The sequence below is a fragment of the Polistes dominula genome, unplaced genomic scaffold (assembly GCF_049000335.1).
Source record: "Polistes dominula isolate Pdom_NZ unplaced genomic scaffold, Pdom_raw_medaka contig_28, whole genome shotgun sequence".
Lineage (NCBI taxonomy): Eukaryota > Metazoa > Arthropoda > Insecta > Hymenoptera > Vespidae > Polistes > Polistes dominula.
In genome coordinates this window covers 6,673,735-6,691,496 of record NW_028300879.1, presented here as the reverse complement: position 1 = coordinate 6,691,496, position 17,762 = coordinate 6,673,735, and the positions used below count along the sequence as shown (strand labels likewise).

The window sequence follows — 17,762 nt, the reverse complement described above, 5'->3', positions numbered from 1 at the left end:
AAGAAAGAAAAAGAGAAATAGGGGCGGGAGAGAGGTTTGGATAAAACGAGATGCACCTTTTCGTTATCAGAATTACCCCGTAATTGAATTTCCTTCGAGGGTCGTAGTTTAAAAGATGGAGACAAAGTTTTGCACGTGACTCGTTCATAATTTTACGAAGAATATTATTTTTACCTTGAGAACACGGAGGATGGATATAAAAGTGAGACTAGAAAGAAGAAGTAGAAGAAAAAAATATAAAAAATATGAGTATAAGGGAAGGGAAATAAGCTACCTCTTATTTCGAAATAAGAGAGAGAAAGACCTTAAACGAGAAAAGAGCAAAGAGTAGGTGGATGAAGAAAAGATACAGAATATCCGTCGGTTGATCCTATCAGAGTGCTACCCAAAGCTAGCTGGCTGACACGATCGTTCTCTAGAACGCCCGATTGGTTCGAAACAATCAGCTTTTTCTTTTTCTAAGTACAAGAACATATTCTCGATACTCTTTCTCTCTCTCTTACTACCACAAGTTCGTTAGCAATAAGTTAGCGAAAGAATTCTCTATCGATATTGTTATTAAAGTTGGTCCTTTTCTTTCTACACTCCGTTCACAAATAAAAAAGAAAAGAAAAGAACAGAAATGAAATGAAATAAAAAAAAAAAGATCCAACAAGGTATTCGTTTAACGCGAGAAAAGTGAACCAACCGTCTGCAAATTTTCTTTCCCCCCCCCCCCCAAAAAAAAACTTCATAGTAGTCGAGTTTCGAAAGACTTGTAGAGAGAGAGAGAATGGAGGAAGGAAAGAAAAAAAATAAACAAATAAATAATGAAGAAAGAAAGATCTTTGGGGGCTTGGGCTGTTCGCGAAAGAAACGTCCGTCTTCCGATAATTGCTAGCTTTTTCTAGCGGCCTGAGGAAAACAATTGGTGCTAATTATCATGGTGACGGCAAGTAACATCTAATTACCGACGTCGGCTTCTCGGCATCCTGGAACTCCCACACCCCATTTCCAGCCCTCACTTTCTTTCTCTTTATACTCTCCAACAGTTCCTCTTCTACTTCTTCTACTTCTACCTCTACTTCTACTTCTTCCTTCTCTTACTTTTCCAGACTTCTACTTTCTCTCTAAGGACCGGCTTGGTGTCTTTTTCTTCGTTAAAAAGAGAGATGATTTATCGAATGCTCGAGTCTCCTTGCGCACAGGAAACACCGTCCTTTATTTATTTTTTTTTATTTTTTTTTTTTTTACAAGAAACGAAGGAATCGTAACGGCCCTGCTAACTGCACTTTTTTTTCATTCTTTCTTTTTTTCATTTCTCGTGTTAATAATTTCTTCTCGTTCTTTTCCTTATTTCTTTTTTTTTCTTCTTATGGTTCAAAAGTACATGCCACTTGCTTAAACCGAAGAAAGGTCTACTCGAAATTGTTTCGCCACATTATTTGTCGACCCTACCATCTCAACCCCTTCTCGCACCCTCTAACGCGACCATTATACTCATCCTTACTTTCATTTATATTTTTTCCTGGCGCGAGAATTCCTTCCCTCTTTTCTCGATCACAAAAGGAAGGTGTGCGCACGCGCTTGTAATATGTATATAAACTATGTATATTCATGTTTGTTCGTGCATCTATGTATGAGTGGGTGGTTGTGTAAAATAAACGAAAAAGAAAAAGAGAAAAGGAGAGAAAAGTTGATAGAGCTGAGACCAAGAATGGCCGCTCTCCTCTCTCTCTCTCTCTCTCTCTCTCTTTCTCGAGACGCCCCTTTGTACGATGGAATTCAGAGAACACGGACTCGAGTAATTCGCGCTCGTTTAACGTGAAATTTGAACAAAAAAAAGAAGAAAAAAAGGAAAAATAAAAGACAAAAAAGAAGGAAAAGAGAAAATCGAGAAAAATCAAGGAAAAGAAGAACCTTCTACGTTTCTTCTTCCCATCTTTTTCATCTCGATACGTTATTTGTAACTATAATAGAAAAAGAAATAAATACTGAGAATATAAAAAGCAAATTCTTATAAATCTACGAATCGTCGGTCTAATTGCACATTGTACGATCAAAAATTTATAATTATCCAATTATCCCGTGTATTATTTCGTCTTATTAAACGATTTCATTTAGTAAAAAGGTAGGCGGGGAGGGGGGGGAAGGAGAGGCATGACAACGAAAAAGGATAATTCTTCGGGCCGTTTTTGTATCGTTCGGTGAGGAGGGCAGATGGGGGTTGTTGGAAGAGGAGCAATTTATTAAGCACTCGTGCGTGCACATAGGATAATTGAACGGAATTCTTTTGGAAAAATAATCACAAATGCGAATGAGAGTTGATGCAGAATTAGTAAGTAGTAGAGTGGGGATAAAAGGGGGATGGGAAAAGAGAACAACGACGAACGAATGAACGAATGAACGAACGAACGTACAATGAACGAACAACGAACGGACAACGAACGAACGAACGAACAAACGTGGAGGAGGAAGATGAGTGGATAAAGTGTGGGTTGCTCGACGTAATTAATTAAAACGGGAATCACTTTGTCGGCGGATATCCTATGGCGTTCGTCATGCGTGATACACGTACGTTGGAACGATTATTGCAACCGAATGAAATACAATATTCTTCATTCGACATCGATTAACCGATACTACTACTCTGAAATATATGTATTCTATCCTATATAGAAATTTTCTTCCGTTTTCCCTTTTCTCCCGTGAAACCTCGTTTCATTCAATCAACGAACATACGAGAATGCATAGTCCCAAGATTGGTAGTTTCCTTTCCCCCGTCCCCATTTCAAACGGTTATCATCTTTTCGACGAATTATAAGCGCGATATTATTTTATTAACGATAAATTGTAAAATTGCGTTAGAACGTCTTAAGCACGTTACCCTTCTGCGTTTGAGCGTCCTTTGTAGGAGAAGTAGCAGCAGTAACAGCAGCTGCAGCAGCTTCCGGTGGTGTCCTTCATAAAGGAGGCGCCGAAGCGAACGAGCTCTGTAATTTACAGTCGCTAAGAGAGAAGGTTTATAACGTTGTCTCTCGGTAAAACTGGAAATAGAAAGGGTCGATTAAGGGACAACGATGATGATGGTAGTAGAGGAAGAGTTTAAAACGATCTTAATCATGCATGCTCGTATGTACATTGAGATAATGAAAAAGAGAAAGAGAGAAGAAAATAAAGAAGGTAAAAAGATAGATAGGATGCGCAGGGTGTACTCGAAAGACTTGGAAATATTCGAGAACGATAAGAGGAGTACGAGAATTGGATAGCGGTGAGAGAAGGAACGGTATCAATTAATTTTTGTTGAAAACACGATCGATGCACTACTATGTGACACCGAATGAATAAATGTATGAGTAGTAGTAGTAGCAGTTGTAGTAGTAGTAGTAGTAGGAACGTAGATTCGCTCCGGGAACGCCACGTTGACTTTAAAGAGCAATATGTCTCATCCGTAGAAGGAGTACGATTCGTCGCAGAGTAGTATCGGTTTGTGGAAAGGGCTACAGGGTGACAGAGCGAGAGAGGGAACGGGAGAGGGAACGGGAGATGGTAGGTCTCTTTAGCTGGGGGGCTTGGAAACAAGGTGGATCTCAGTGCGCTGCAAGGGCTGGGGGTGCAATGAAAATTTCAGGAGAGGGCTCTTGGAAAGCTTCGCTTCGCTTCGATGAGTACCGTAGACCGCGCCAGCTCCTGGTGCAAAGAGAAACACTACGAGTACTACGACGACGACGACGATGATGATGATACATACGACTTTTTCTTCTATTTTCCATCTCGAACACGTTCCTAAGCTATCCTATTACGTCAAAGAAAAGAAAGGAGAAAAAAGTAAAAAAGAAAATGGAGAAAGAAAGAAAAGGGAGATCAAATTTTGCAGCAATAGCAAGTTTCACGGTATAATGGATTTCACGGTTTGAAAAATAATGACGCGAAGAAGAATGGGGAAGAATGTTTCGTGCCGATTATAAGATCTCGATCGTCGAGATATAAACCGACGGTCTAGAAAATAAGGATTTACAAGAAACAGAATGTGGTACTACACGCGCGCATAATATTACGTATATGCATTTGGTTTGATAAATAGAAATTTAATAAGGGCGCGGAATCGTACTAGAGAATGTCGAGTTGAAATATCATTTTTCTTCAGGCTTTTTTTCCTTTTTTTTTTTACATTGCCAAATAAGAATCTGGTGAGTCTAACGATCTACAAAAGAAGACCAAAGAAAAGAAAAGATAACCTCGGTAAGAAAGGAGAGACCATTAGGAAATATAGGCTCGTTAGGAAAATAAGAGACACGGAAGAAGCAAGAGTATCGCGCATCCATACTTTTATCCATCCACTACGATTCTATTGATTTTATTTTATTTTAATATTCTTTTTCTCTACCTCTAGAAAACGTTATTCTTATATTTCTTACTTATTTCTTTTTTCTTTCTTTTTTTATGTCTACCACTAATACATTTTATCCATGACGTTAGTTGATCTAATAATTATGACAAAGGGCAAGGAAAGAATAGAAATGTAACTCTCTTGTCGCGTCGAGTATAGTCGAGAGAGTTTAAGGGAAACGCCATTTAATTAGTATTGTGAACGCGGTTATTCGCAGAAGTAGAGAGCCTGCTAACAAACGGTATTATCAATATTGAAACTCGTGTACTTTCCGCATCCGAAGGGTTAGAGACCCGCTATATTCCCCCATGGTCCACCGAAAACAGTTTCACAAATTAATTTGCGTTCGAGTTTATACTGCCTCGAGATTTTACATTCATACGCGTTTAACCCACTTTTAAGATTCTAGTATTTTCGAAAACGAATTACAACGTGAGGAGAGGAAAATATCTTTGTATCGTGTTATCTAACTTGTGTAATATCTTTTTTTTTTATCTTTATCTGATTGTTCAAACTATCGATATCTTCGTTTTTTTTCCTTTTCGATACACCCTCTTACTTTTCTTTTATTCTCGTTTTTTACTTTCGCACGAGACGCACAGATTTGTATTATCGACTGGAACACACTCGCTTGGTCGCTCTCGAATGCGAATGTATATTTTATCGCACAATTCCGGAAGTATCTTCGGTTATTCCGAACGCGGTAAAACATTCCTCCTGTTCGCGCTTATATAGGCATCGGGGGTGTTGAAGTGGGTCTATTGCGACACAAACGTTCGAGAAAAAATTCTCTCTCCGGTATATATAAGCCTGGACGATAGAAATCCTGCGTAGAAAATATCGGACATTACCTACGTGTGACGAATAAAAAAAAAAAATCCATGAAACGCGGTAAAACAAAGAAAGAGACAATAGTCGTGTGCAAACAAAGAAAACTTCGAACAGAGAAAGCAAAACATTAAAACAAGAAATGGAAGAAACAAATATAAAAAAATAAATAAATAAAAAAAGAAAGAAATAGAAAAAAGTAAAGCAAATAAATCGTGAAGATCGCTAGGATGAAACGTTGAAATCGTATTCGCGGTTATTATAAAACACGACAAACTTTTTGTTACCCTTTCTCTATTTGTCTCGTTTTGATTTTTGATTTTGATTTCTCTTCCCTATACTGTGTAAATCTGACGTATCAATGGACGTTAATGGCGTGTATATAAAAAATGAGATGCGGGACCGTTCCAGGAAAATCTCATTACACTATCGACCTATAGCAAGAGCAGCGCCATCAAATTGAGATTGCAAAGCGCCCAAAATTGTATTCCATTTCGTTAATGGAACTTGATTGGTCTCATGCTCAATTATGAATGATTGTCACGGCGAACGCGCCACCGTACCAACGTGTACTACTATTACAATGCTTTAGATCTTTTTACGGTCGACATTTTGGGGTAAAAACTGAGGGAAATGGATATTAGGTATTAGGTGCTCATTAATGTCCATCGCTATAATTAAATTTCACGGATATCGAATCAAAAAAAGAAAATACTACTTATCAGTGACTGACACGTTTATCCGATAGGATTGAATTTTTCAAACGAATTAAATTAAAAAAACATCTCTGGGTACTTATGTCAAATATATATATATATTTGTTTTTTGGTTGTTCTTTACACGAGAAAACATACCATATCATTGTGAAATCTTTCTTAATCGTTAGCTTTTCTTTTTGATACGTATGTAAAATAAAACTACCACTTGAATGATAGAAGACGAGAGAAAAGTTGGGATAGCGATATCCAAGTGGATCGACTTAAGCGGATTAACTGAGAAGGGGTCGAAAAGTATACGAGAAGAATTCTACAGAAAGATAGAAGAGCAAAGAAAACTAGGCCGAGTAGAACTAGAACACCGATTCTTCCTATTACCTATATATCTTTCGCATTTTTATACATTTTTTTCTTTTCCTTCCTCTACGATATATAAAATATATACATATATATATATATATAAAAAAAACTACATAAATATGTATATCGACTGGCGAAAGTCGACCATTTTTATGGATATCCCCTTTCGCACCCTTAAGACCCAAAGTGTTTTCCCAACTTAACGATTGGACGAAGGAACTAGCTTTAAGAGTTCTACCCTGTACCCATCGAGAAAATATGGAAAACGAGTCCCGGCTGTTCTTTTACAGTCGTTCCGTTTTCCTTAAAGTCGAGATACTAAAGAAAGTAACAGAGAGAGAGAAAGAGAGAGAGAGAGAAAAGGAAAAAAGAAGAAAAAAAATTCGATGAAAAAGGAACACAGTTGTAGGTGCGTTCGTCTGTAAAAGATTGTCGTTTCCTACGATGATATTTGTCGTCGAGGAGGACTGAAACTTCATTTTTCCTCTCTTCTCTTCCTACCAAGGGGTTTCCTCCTTCCTTCCTTCCTTCCTTCTTTCCTTCCACGCGTCTCTATTCATGTAAGAAAAAGAAGAAAGAAAAGAGTGTGAGAAATAGAGCGAACCGATTCACGGTAGATGTTGGAGTAAAAGGATAAAGCTGTGGGATACTTGCTTCTTCTCTTTTTCTCTTTTTCTCTTTTTCTCTTTTTCTAGTAAAACGCGATGGAATTGAAAGAGCCGCGTGTCTCTATTCCCCACCCACTTTCCAACCCCACACCTCCAACATTTACTCGCACTTGCTTCAACCTCAATATTTACCATAAATTTATCTTTTACGCGGCGCTTAAGATCGCCATCGTCGATCCAATTTCTTTAAAGTGGAGCGAACTTCGGTAGAAATAAGGATAGAAAGAAAATGAGAAAGAGAGAGAGAGAGAGAGAGAAAGAAAAATTTCATTGGAAGCTCAAAAGATAGGTACGATTGCATCTCGTTAAATTGAATACGTTTCATTCATACTTCTGTTATATTATATTTAAGATACAGTTACGTGAATAAAAGTAGCATTATTATTCTCACTTTATTTATATATATATATATATATCAGACAGTTGCAAGAAAGGTAGGAGAGCAAGTGACGGAAGGTGCCTTTAAGCTGTCCGACATCCTCTGGTTCAACGTGGACTCTGACACGTGGCACGTGTCACGAACACGTTAGGGATAAAAAAGAAAAGGCGAAGACGAATATGCGAGAGTTAGAGTGAACATTTTCTTCTTTTCTTGTTCTTTTTCTTTTATTTTCTTTTCTCTTATCTTCTCTTCTCAACTCGCGTCTTCATAAATTTAAAGACGTGTCAAATATAAAATGTAACGATTTCGTAAATTTATTCTATTCGATGGTAACACGTGTTCTCTTGGGTTTTCCACGATATTACATCTGCCAACGATATTTATCGAGAGTCAGCTTTCTATAATATGTACATACAACAAATAAACGAGCTCGTCATTTCTCTCTCTCTCTCTCTCTCTCTCTCTCTCTTTCCCTTTTGTTTCATCAAATGGATACCATACTATACTGAGATACGATAACTTCACTGGCCATCTTCTTCTTACGGCGAATCGTTCCTAAAGTTCTTTCCCTGTCCAAAGTATAAAATAAGTACTTTGTTTCTTGCGTTCTCCGCAGCCAGTCATTGTCGAGCGTAAATATAAGCAGCTTTTTCATTTTCAAGCGTTATAAATATTTCATCGAATTTTTTTCTTTCGTAAGAGAGGTGGATAAACTTATAAAATATTAGAAAAGCAAGCCAAGAGATAAACGTGTGAGCTCGTCTCTCCACTCTTCCTCTCTCTCTCTCTCTCTTTCTCTTTTTCTCTTTTTCTCTTTTTTTTCTTTTTCTTTTTCGTGAACTCGCGAGCGCGCGAACGCGAATGGTAGATAAAGCAGGCCGTTGTGAAAAATGTTAAAACGGCCGAAGGATCTCGCACGAATAGGATTCCCTGGGAAATATACTTCCCACTCTTTCTCTCTCTCTCTCTTTTTATTTGGTTCTCTCCAAGAACGAGTTCGAATTACGCGACTGGGCTAATAACCACACCACACCATGCTACCTTATTTTCTACTGTTTATATTCTTGGTTAGAAATCCCTTGGCATTCATCCCATAGCTTTCTTTATCTCTTTCTCTTTCTCTCTCTCAACTTAATAATAAAAAATAAAAAGAATATTTAATATTTCTAATATGCAAAACAAAACAAAAAATAGAAAAAAATTAAATACACAAGAAAACCTAAAATAAAAACACTTATTAATCAGCATAATACATACACACACACACATTCGTTTGAAATTGCTTTTACATTTGTTAAAGATAAGAAATGAGCTATTATCTCATTTTTCTTTTCGGTTAGTCGTTAAGAAAAGAAAGATTAGCATCGGTCCGTAAGTATCGCACGTACGATCGAACCCGTAGATCTTATACGATGCTTATGGTTATCGTTTTACCCAGTAAAACGCCTAGAAGTACAGGTAAAAGCGTCTCTACCGTCGCACCCTCTTCGCCCTTATGAATAATATCGAAGATATATCTACGTCCTACGTAGATACGTACACGAAGGTTACGCATTAACTTGAATATTTTTCTCAAATACGAATTTATCATATAAAGCATAAAATGGATGCTTTTTTTTGCCTATGGGCAAGGAGGGCTAGCTAGGATAGGTTGGTTAGGGGTGCTAGGGGTAGTAGGTACTTCCTATCGCTTAAGAATAACGCAAAACTCGAGGTTCGACGTGTCCGAGTTAACGCGAAGAATCGTCCAACTGGCAACTGGCCAGAATTTTTTTTTCTTCTTCTTCTTCTTCTTCCTTATCTTTTTTTATGTCCACACTTAATAGTTTATCGGACGATTAAAAAAATACGTCCGTTTCCTTCCACAACTTCTTCTTTGTATCGTTGGCTTTTCTCGCGTTTCTTTTATCTAACGCTAGTAAAATATATGTATCTTATTTTTTCTTTTTTTTTTGTCGAAAAGGTAACAAATTGATCTGCCATAACACCGAATAGTTTGATATTATAATATATCATAAGATTATATTAAATAATATTTATATCTACGTAGGGATGAACTTTCAAACGTTTCCATTACAAATATCTTCTTTCAAATTCTCTCTCTCTCTCTCTCTCACTCCTTCGCTTATCAACCAAACCTTACGACCTATGAATATCCGAATACTTTGTAATACGATTTTTTTTTTACCTACACCTTTGGATCTCATTACGCGTTCCTCTTTTTTTACATTTTGTTTCTTTTTTTTTCTTGTTGTTGTTTTTTTTTTTCGTCATATCGATTCGTAGGAAAATTTATCCAAGGAATAGGGAAAACGTAGTAGTTTAACGCGATAACATACAGAATGTAATAATACTCGGGATAATTACAGCGTACATTCTTCAATCTCTTGGAACATAATCGTTCCTCGCCTAGCTGGGGGATCGTTAACTCCATTCGCGAGAGATTATTGTTGTTTCCCGTCTATCGGCGTTAGCCAAAATTGGCTTGGAAATATTTTCTGATTAACTTCTGTCCGATCTCGTTTCGCTATCGTTAAACGCTACTACGACGACAATAACAACAACAACAACGATGCAACGATATTAACAAAAGCATGTTGAAGTATAAAAAGGAAAAAAGAAGAAAGGTACAAAAAAATATCTCAAAAGAGTTAATCTTCGAAAGGTGTATAAAGAAAAAAATGAAGAAAATAATGGGAAATCATAAAGTATCGGTTCGAGAAGCGACATAATAAAAAAAAAAAAAAAAGAGAAAAAAGTGTGTGCGAGAGAATGCTTTGCAAGAGTCATGCAGTAGCCTCTTTATACTATCCAGCACCTCCCTCTGTTCACCCTCTTGTTTTTTTTATCTTCCTCTTCGAAAAACAATCTAGCAATTTTCCCGTCGCCCATCTATGTTTCACTCGTGCAAAGCAAATGCATTGAATATTCGTGACAAACGATATATCTAGCGTTGATCGGTCGCAACATTCCCCCCGGTTGCAAAAGGTGAAATAAACGAGACCTGGAAAAATCATTCGGAATAAGAAATATATAATATATACATACAAAGGAGTATAGCTGGTAGAATAGTAGTGCAAGGAAAAGAAGAAACGGTGAACTCTAGGCTTTCATATCTCACGAATATTATATTAAATTGCATTCCTCCTTCTTTTTCGTTAAAAGAAGTAGAACTTGACCGAGAACGTTAGGATAAGAGTGTCTTCTTTCCACGATTGAAAATTTTCATCGTAATATTTATTTTTCATTTAATATGAAAAACAATCTCCCTCTCTCTCTCTCTCTATCTCTCTCTCTCACTCTCTCTCGAAGTTTTGATAAGAAAAAAAATAATAATAATAAAAAAAGGAAGAAGAAAGTATATATATTCTTTCGATCGAATTTGAGTGAGATCGTTCTTGGAGTATTGGATAAATAAAAAAAGCGAATGTCGAAAGAAACAGGGGGTGAAAGAAGAGTAGGAAGAAGGAAGAAGAGAGTAGATGGAGGATGAAAAGAAAAAAAAGAGAGAAGGGGGTTGGTTGGAAAGCTTTGTTTCGCAGGGCGCGTGTAAGAAGTTGGTCGGAGGCGCGTTACGTGAGAAAAGCCGTAGAGTTCGAGGAGTACGTAGAGTAAGAAGAAAGAGAGATGGCAAATTTATATATATATATATATATATATATATACATACATATATATACAGATAGAGAAAGAGAGAGAGAGAGAGAGAAGAAGAAGAAGGGTCGTTCGTCGCGTTCAATACGCATGCGAGGTAAAGCGTGTGCGCGGGCGCGTACAACGCGGGAGGCCACTTTTCGATCGACGTAGCTCGCCACGACGACGACGACGACGACGACGACGACGACGAGGACGACGAGGACGACGAGGACAAAGACGACGATAAGGAAGAGGACGACGTGGACGACGACGACGACGACGACAACGAAGAAGAAGAGGAAGAAGAAGAAGAAAGAGAAAGAGAAGGAAGTAAAAGAGGTGATGGTGGTGGTGGTGGGAAAGGATCCTCCACGAGGAGGACGTTGCTGGTACTGCGGCCGGCGCCAGTGGCGTTAGTAGGGGTGCTGCTACCGGTGGTGGTGGTGGTGGTGGTAGTGGTGGTAGCAGCGGTTAAACCATTGGTGGGGGTAGTACTGTTGGCATCGGCGGCAGGTGAGCGAGCGCATCACGGTGTGCGCCGCGTTCGGTTCTCTAACAATACGCTCTCACGCGAATCGTGTATATACGTGAGAGGGTAAGAGAGGGTTGGTTGGTTGGTTGGTTGGTTGGTTGGAGGGAGGTGGGAGGACAAGGAAATCTCGCCGACGGCGAGTGGCGCGCATTACGTCGTTGTCGTTCGAGTGCCGCCGCTACTTTGCTATACTGCGTTTTCGCTCCATCCTTTTTCGGCGACTGCGTGCCGAAATATTTTAACTGAGAGAAAGGGTATTATTGCTATTTTTTCTTTTTTTCTTTCGATAGTACTTTTTTTTTTACGATTCTAACTTACGTTCGTTGGAAAAGATCTCTACTATTTGTTTTTTCGAGAGAGAGAGAGAAGAGTGGGGGTTGGCCACGAAGGAAATAAGATAAATGGATTATTAGTGTGTCGTCGTGCGTGTGTTTTTCAATGAAAAGAATTTTCAATCAAAGAGGAAGAATTTAACGTGTCTACGATTAGGTGCAACGTTCATGCACCGAAGAATTATAAAAGAAAAATAAGTCATTGATTTGTCTCGTGTGTCTCGCGAGTTGTTTACTCCGATTTTATTTATCAAAAAATAGTGATTAACCTCGTGTTGAAGTTATACGATAATAATAAAATAATAAATACGCGAGATGAACGAAATGTGTTCGAGATCCACGCTGCTTTTCGAAAGTGGTGGTGGTTTCATTTAAAATAATAATAATAAATAAATAAATAAATAAACAAGAAGAATAAGAAGAAGTACAAGGGAAAAAAACTAATATAAGGGAGAGGAGAGGAGAATGTGCCGTGAAGTTTTATTCAACGATTGAGATCGGTTGCTATGATCGAGCCGCGTAAGATTCACGTGAAACGATCATGGTTTACCTGAGGCTGCACGTCGGGAGGAGTCTACGATCAAACGCAAACACGAGATATCTCAACTTCCTGATCATCCCGCTCTTCCCGCTCTGGATTATCGGCGCGTTTTGCGTAAAAGACTGTAAGTGGATCGATTATTCGATATCGATGACAAATCATACGATTATTTTTATTACTACGTTTATATTTTCCATCTTGCCAAGGCTATTTTAACCGTGCTCAAATGTTTTTTTAAATAGTAAATTTGTCCTAACGCAAAAATGACAGCCTTGACTCTCACGTAAAAGGGTCCGTCCCCCCTCCGTTCTGGCTACTGCTCGCAAGGGAAACGTAAAATATAGTTACGCGTAAATGGGTACCGTAGTATGAAAGTAGTATGTATAGAGAGTTCTAGCGTGAGTGTCACTCGGCGAATTCTCGGATAGGAATATTTTAACACCCACGGATCAAAGCTATCCCTTCTGTCTTTGACGTACATAGGTATCTATGGACGCTTTCAGAGCTAACCGACGGTACAAGCGCGTTTATATCACTGAAGTAGCCTATCCACCTCGTTTGCCATCAACGTTGCTCTCTCTCTCTCTCTCTCTCTCTCTCTCTCTCTCACACACACACATACATACACACTGTCTAAAATTATTGTTACGTTCCCGTTGATGATCGTTATTCTCAACGAAAGATTATCTCTCCCCATATATATTTATTTCTTCTCCTCTCTATATTTCCAACCGGATCAATGAAGCATGCATTATCTCGTTCTTATTTATTAATGAAATGAAATGAGAACCGCTAAAGAGAACACAATCTTTTTTACTCTTCATCTTATCCATTTGTATTTTTTTTCTTCTATTTTTTTGTGTGTACCTTCTCACGCCGCTGTGAGACGATTTTAAATCATCAACAAAACGAGGAAAAAGAGTAGTAGTCGGTGGTTCGATGTAAGAAAGCCGTTGATATAAATGTGTGCTCGTTTATACTTGTCTACTACGGATGAGACCGAGTTGATGTATAAAAGATAGTTAGGGGCTTCCCCTGGTTTCGAGGTAAAAAGATCCCTATAAGGTGACGAATACGCGTCTCGGTCGTGGGACGTGTAAAAGCGTCCCTTGCCTTTATATCTCAGACTAGAACGAGAGAGAGAGAGAGAGAGAGAGTCTGTAATTTGTTCACGAAATTGCATAGACCTGAGTTAGGTCAACGATGTTCTCTAATCTTGTGACACCTCGTACGGAATTGCATTAGGTCGAACAGCAAATAGATAGCAAATCGATAGGAAATAAATTCTAAGAGAGAGAGAAATAGAGAGAGAGAATATAAGTTGCAATTTATAAAGACACTCTTAAGAAGTTTATTAAGCAGATGTTACAACATGGATTATAATTTTTTTTTCTTTTTTTCCTCTCTCTCTCTCTCTCTCTCTCTCTCTCTCTCTCTCTCTCTCTCAGCCCGTCTCCCCCGATATCTTTAGATTAACGCCTCGGATTACTAATAAAACGTTCTCTTTAACGAGAAAACGTTAGTGTGGCCCGTAGACACGAGCCGAAACGGGGTAGAGAAGGAAAATTCTACTGCAGTACTAAAATTACGAAGATAATATTCGTTCCAGTCCCAGGCTTAATGGCTCTTACACACCGATGAAAACGTTAACGAACTTCCACCGTCGTTAGGATCGACCGAAAAATTCGTTCCGACTGGATTAAACTCCAAGAGAGATTATAAAAGGGAAAGAGAATGGAAAAAGGGAAAGTGAGATATTAGACCGAGCGTCTTTGATTTTACTCTGTTTTAGAAATACGTCAAATGATCAAATAAAAAAGATAGAGAGAGAGAGAGAGAGAGAGATAAAGAAAAAGACTTTGAGAAACATTTATCAAATGAAACATATATATATGGTTGATATGAATGTTTCTTTAAAGTTACTAAACTCGTCCTCCTTCTTACATTTTAATAACCTTCGAAAAGTATCCGTACTAGAGAGTAAACTTTTTTAAAGGCTTAGAAAGAGAAAGAGAACTCGAGTACGAGTTTCTAAATTCTTTTTGAAGTCGTCGAAGACTCTTGTCCCGAACTTGAAATCGAAGGAGAATGGGGAAAATGGTCGGCGAGATCTCAAAGAGCGGGAAGTTTCTTCTTTCAAAAAAGAAGTACCTACTAGAATGCTTCTTATAAAACGAAAAACGATATCGATCTTTCTTTTTTTCTCTCTCTTATCCTACTACGAGATCCTTTTTTTCGGACTGTTAAAAACTAATTCTCTCTCTCTCTCTCTCTCTCTATCTCTCTCATTCTCTTTCTCTCTCAATTTGTTGTAACAAATTCAGTTTCGACGCATTCGAAAAAGAAATCCATCGAGCCGGTTAACGAAATTGCCTGGCAAAACAAATCGAGAACAACGGGGGGTGCGTGGGCGTGATAGCTAAAGTGAGAGGGAAGGGGAGGGGGTAAAAAGACCAGGAGGAAAAAAACAACAGAAAAAACAAGAAGAGGAGCGGAACGTTGGGGGCAAGAGGGAGGTACTTTGATCGAATTAAGAAAGTTGGCAAAGTTATCGAGGTAAGAGCTTTCCCGAACAATAGCGCAATTTTATTAAACAATCTAGCCCCGTAAGAAAAACTTGCTCCCAATCTCGTGGATGGCAGGCAGCTGTGTGTTTGTGTATTTGTGTGTGTGTGTGTGTTTGTGTGTGTGCACAGGAAGCGATAATTCATTTCAGGCAGTTGGCGGCGGATAGAGGCGCGCGGTGAAGATCGAGGAGAAGATTAGACGGTCGGTTTATCAGCGTGTAAGTTGCCGGATCTAGGTAGATAGTTTCTTCGACAAACAGATTCCAATCTAACGTATCTTCTCTTGCTCATCCATCTGCCCGTTCGTCCACCCATCCATCCATCCATCCATCCATTCGTAAGTACGTACGCAGATTTATTCGAATTTGATCTTTTCCGATTGAATCGAATCGTTGACAAGTCCGCGGATTGACCCATTGTAAGTTTGATCAATCGAAAACAAATTTAGTTACTTCCCATAGGATGACATTTCAGAAAAGAATAAAAAGGGAAAAGAAAAGGAAGAAAGCTTCATTTCCTCGGTATGATATTGCCAAGTTTTTACAGTATATTTTTACAATCGAAAATACAAATAGTCATAGGGGAGGAATGGACGTTTCGACGTGTTACTAAAGTCATCTTCGAGACAAAGTTCGATCGATCGAAGACGGATACGCTCGAGCGTGCGCGAACTACACCTGACACAACACGACAAAGATTCTTCTTCAGTTATAATACTTTTAGTGAGAAAATTTTGTAAAGGTAAAGATTATGCGTCTGAAAATAACTCGTCGACGCGTCTACAACACGCAAGGCAACTTCGATTGATTTTTGAAAGTCGTTTACGCGCCGTTCACAATCTTTTTCCCTCTATTCCTATTACCATTTATAATCGTATCGTAAAATTCGAACGAGAGATAGAAGACTGAAATGGGTATCCATATATATATGTATATATATTTTTCTCGTCCTCCATTTTCTTATTTTCTTGTATTTATTCCATGCAATTATAGAGAGGGTACGTTTTAATCGGCGATTCCAAAATTCATTCCTCTCATCCTTTTTCCTCCCCCACCCACGGTTCTTTCTAATTCTACGCGCTACTCGCGGTGTTGTACGCGACCGTTTCATTAACATGCTAATTTATGCGAACGCGAGACCGAGCTTTATTCTCTTCCCCTCAAGCCACCCACCCACCCCCCCCACCGCTCGTAACTTCTATGGGCGTCTGCTTATTTTCCGACAACTAAATTTTTATTATACACCAGTATCCAGCTCGTCTCGTTTAACCGCACGATATCTGTTCGCTCCGATAGATTCTCATCGGGAAAATATTTTATTAGCTGGCGTTATCGATTATCGAGACTTACTATTCCTCCTCCTCCACCTCCTCTTACACCTACATCATCATCACCACCACCATCACCAGCACCAGCACCCTCGTTCGCCACCTTCTCTTTATTCTTTTCTATTGAAATTGCGAGCGTGTTATATCGCGTTAAAGAATAGTTCGTGTCCACCACACACAGAACTACCGCATGCATTTTCTCATTCGACTAACAATAAGAGAATAAGAGAGAGAGAGAGAGAGAGAGAAAGAGAGATAGTCTATCGAGAGTTTCGAACACCCTACAAAGAATTATTTTTCATTCTCTTTCTTCTCTCCGCTCCGTTTGTCCTCAAACCCCTTCCCCCTACCTCTTTCTTTTCCCCTTGTTCTCGCGTGGCATCTTGAATATAGAAAAAAAAAATGGAAAAAAAACCTTTTAGCTAAAAGTACTATTAACCGAGAGACATGAATAAAGACTTAAATTATTACCGCGTCCACGACATCACCATTCTTAATTTAACGCGCCGAGTGCCGTCAAGCGTTGAATATTACAAGCCTGGCTGAGTTCCAAACCCTGTGGCTTTGCAGAATTAGTGCTACGTCTAACAGAGGGGGCGGGGAGGGAGGGAGGGAAGGAAGAGGAGATAAGGAGAGGGGGTGAGGAGTGGGACTAAGGGTTGGTAGATCGCGACGATGAGGTATCCATTTTCGATGAGACAGTTGCTACTGTCGTTGCGCATATCTACCTAAACCTGACATCGCTATTATTAGAAGGAAAGAACAGAAGTGCAAAGGGTTGCAGGATAGAAGAGGAAGGGTAGGGTCGTGAGAGGAGGAGGAGGAAGAGAAAAGTCATTGCGTTTCTTCCACTCTTTCCATTCTTGCATTCGTTTCTTCCTTCCGTCCTTCTTTCCTTCCTTCCTTCCTTCCTTTGACACGAAAAAAAAAAATCTCTTTACGCTTGCACGCACACCTCTCGTCGTTATTTCTTCGTTATTATTCGTTCGCTCCAGTTACTTAAAGCCACCGAGAGAGAGAGAGAGAGAAAGAGAAAGAGAGAGAGAGAGAGAGTAGTACAAGGAATGCGAACTATCTCGCGTAACAATACCACCCTTTTTACACTCTACCCCTCCTCGCCCTGATTTACCCTTCTGATTTAGCTCAACCTCAAGAATCCTATCGTTTGAGTATATTCTCCTTCTCTTTATCTCTGGACTTATTACTTCGGTCTATAATTTTGTACAATTCAGTAACACAAAGACCATTAATTATATCATTTTATCTTTCTTTAAATTATTTTATTCAAATATATGATTTGATTTTCATGGAATGAATAAGGTAAAAGTAAATATTGTTTAAAAGGTAAAAAGGTAAAAAGGTAAAAAGGTAAATAATGTTCTATATCAGTTTTCATAGTTACACGCCGTTAGGTCTGCCTGTAGAACGTTAGACGGTTCATTCATCGTGAAAAACGTCTTCTCGAGATCTCGATCACGCAAATTGCTTCCTTCGGTTCCTACTA

General features: G+C 38.8%; 1 protein-coding gene and 1 long non-coding RNA gene across 4 annotated transcripts in view; one reads left to right on the top strand and one right to left on the bottom strand.

Moving 5' to 3' along the window:
* The window catches only part of LOC149033671 (uncharacterized), a 55,435-nt gene extending 44,167 nt beyond the window's left edge, over positions 1-11,268 (bottom strand). The window contains exons 1-2 of one of the 3 annotated variants that reach the window (XR_016176473.1): positions 6,717-11,268; positions 2,867-3,026 (exon numbers count right to left, since the gene is read on the bottom strand). This is a non-coding gene — a long non-coding RNA (uncharacterized LOC149033671). Of the gene's footprint in view, positions 1-2,866 lie in introns of all 3 variants that reach the window. The other 2 variants (XR_016176474.1, XR_016176472.1) reach the window with 2 other exon arrangements.
* Positions 11,269-11,641: 373 nt separating this feature from the next.
* Positions 11,642-17,762, top strand: part of LOC107068781 (neural cell adhesion molecule 2) — a 106,685-nt gene continuing 100,564 nt past the window's right edge. Inside the window, exon 1 of the mRNA XM_015325516.2 lies at positions 11,642-12,488. Coding sequence (XP_015181002.1) covers positions 12,365-12,488 — 124 coding nt within the window. The 5' untranslated portion in view covers positions 11,642-12,364. The remainder of the gene's footprint in view (positions 12,489-17,762) is intronic.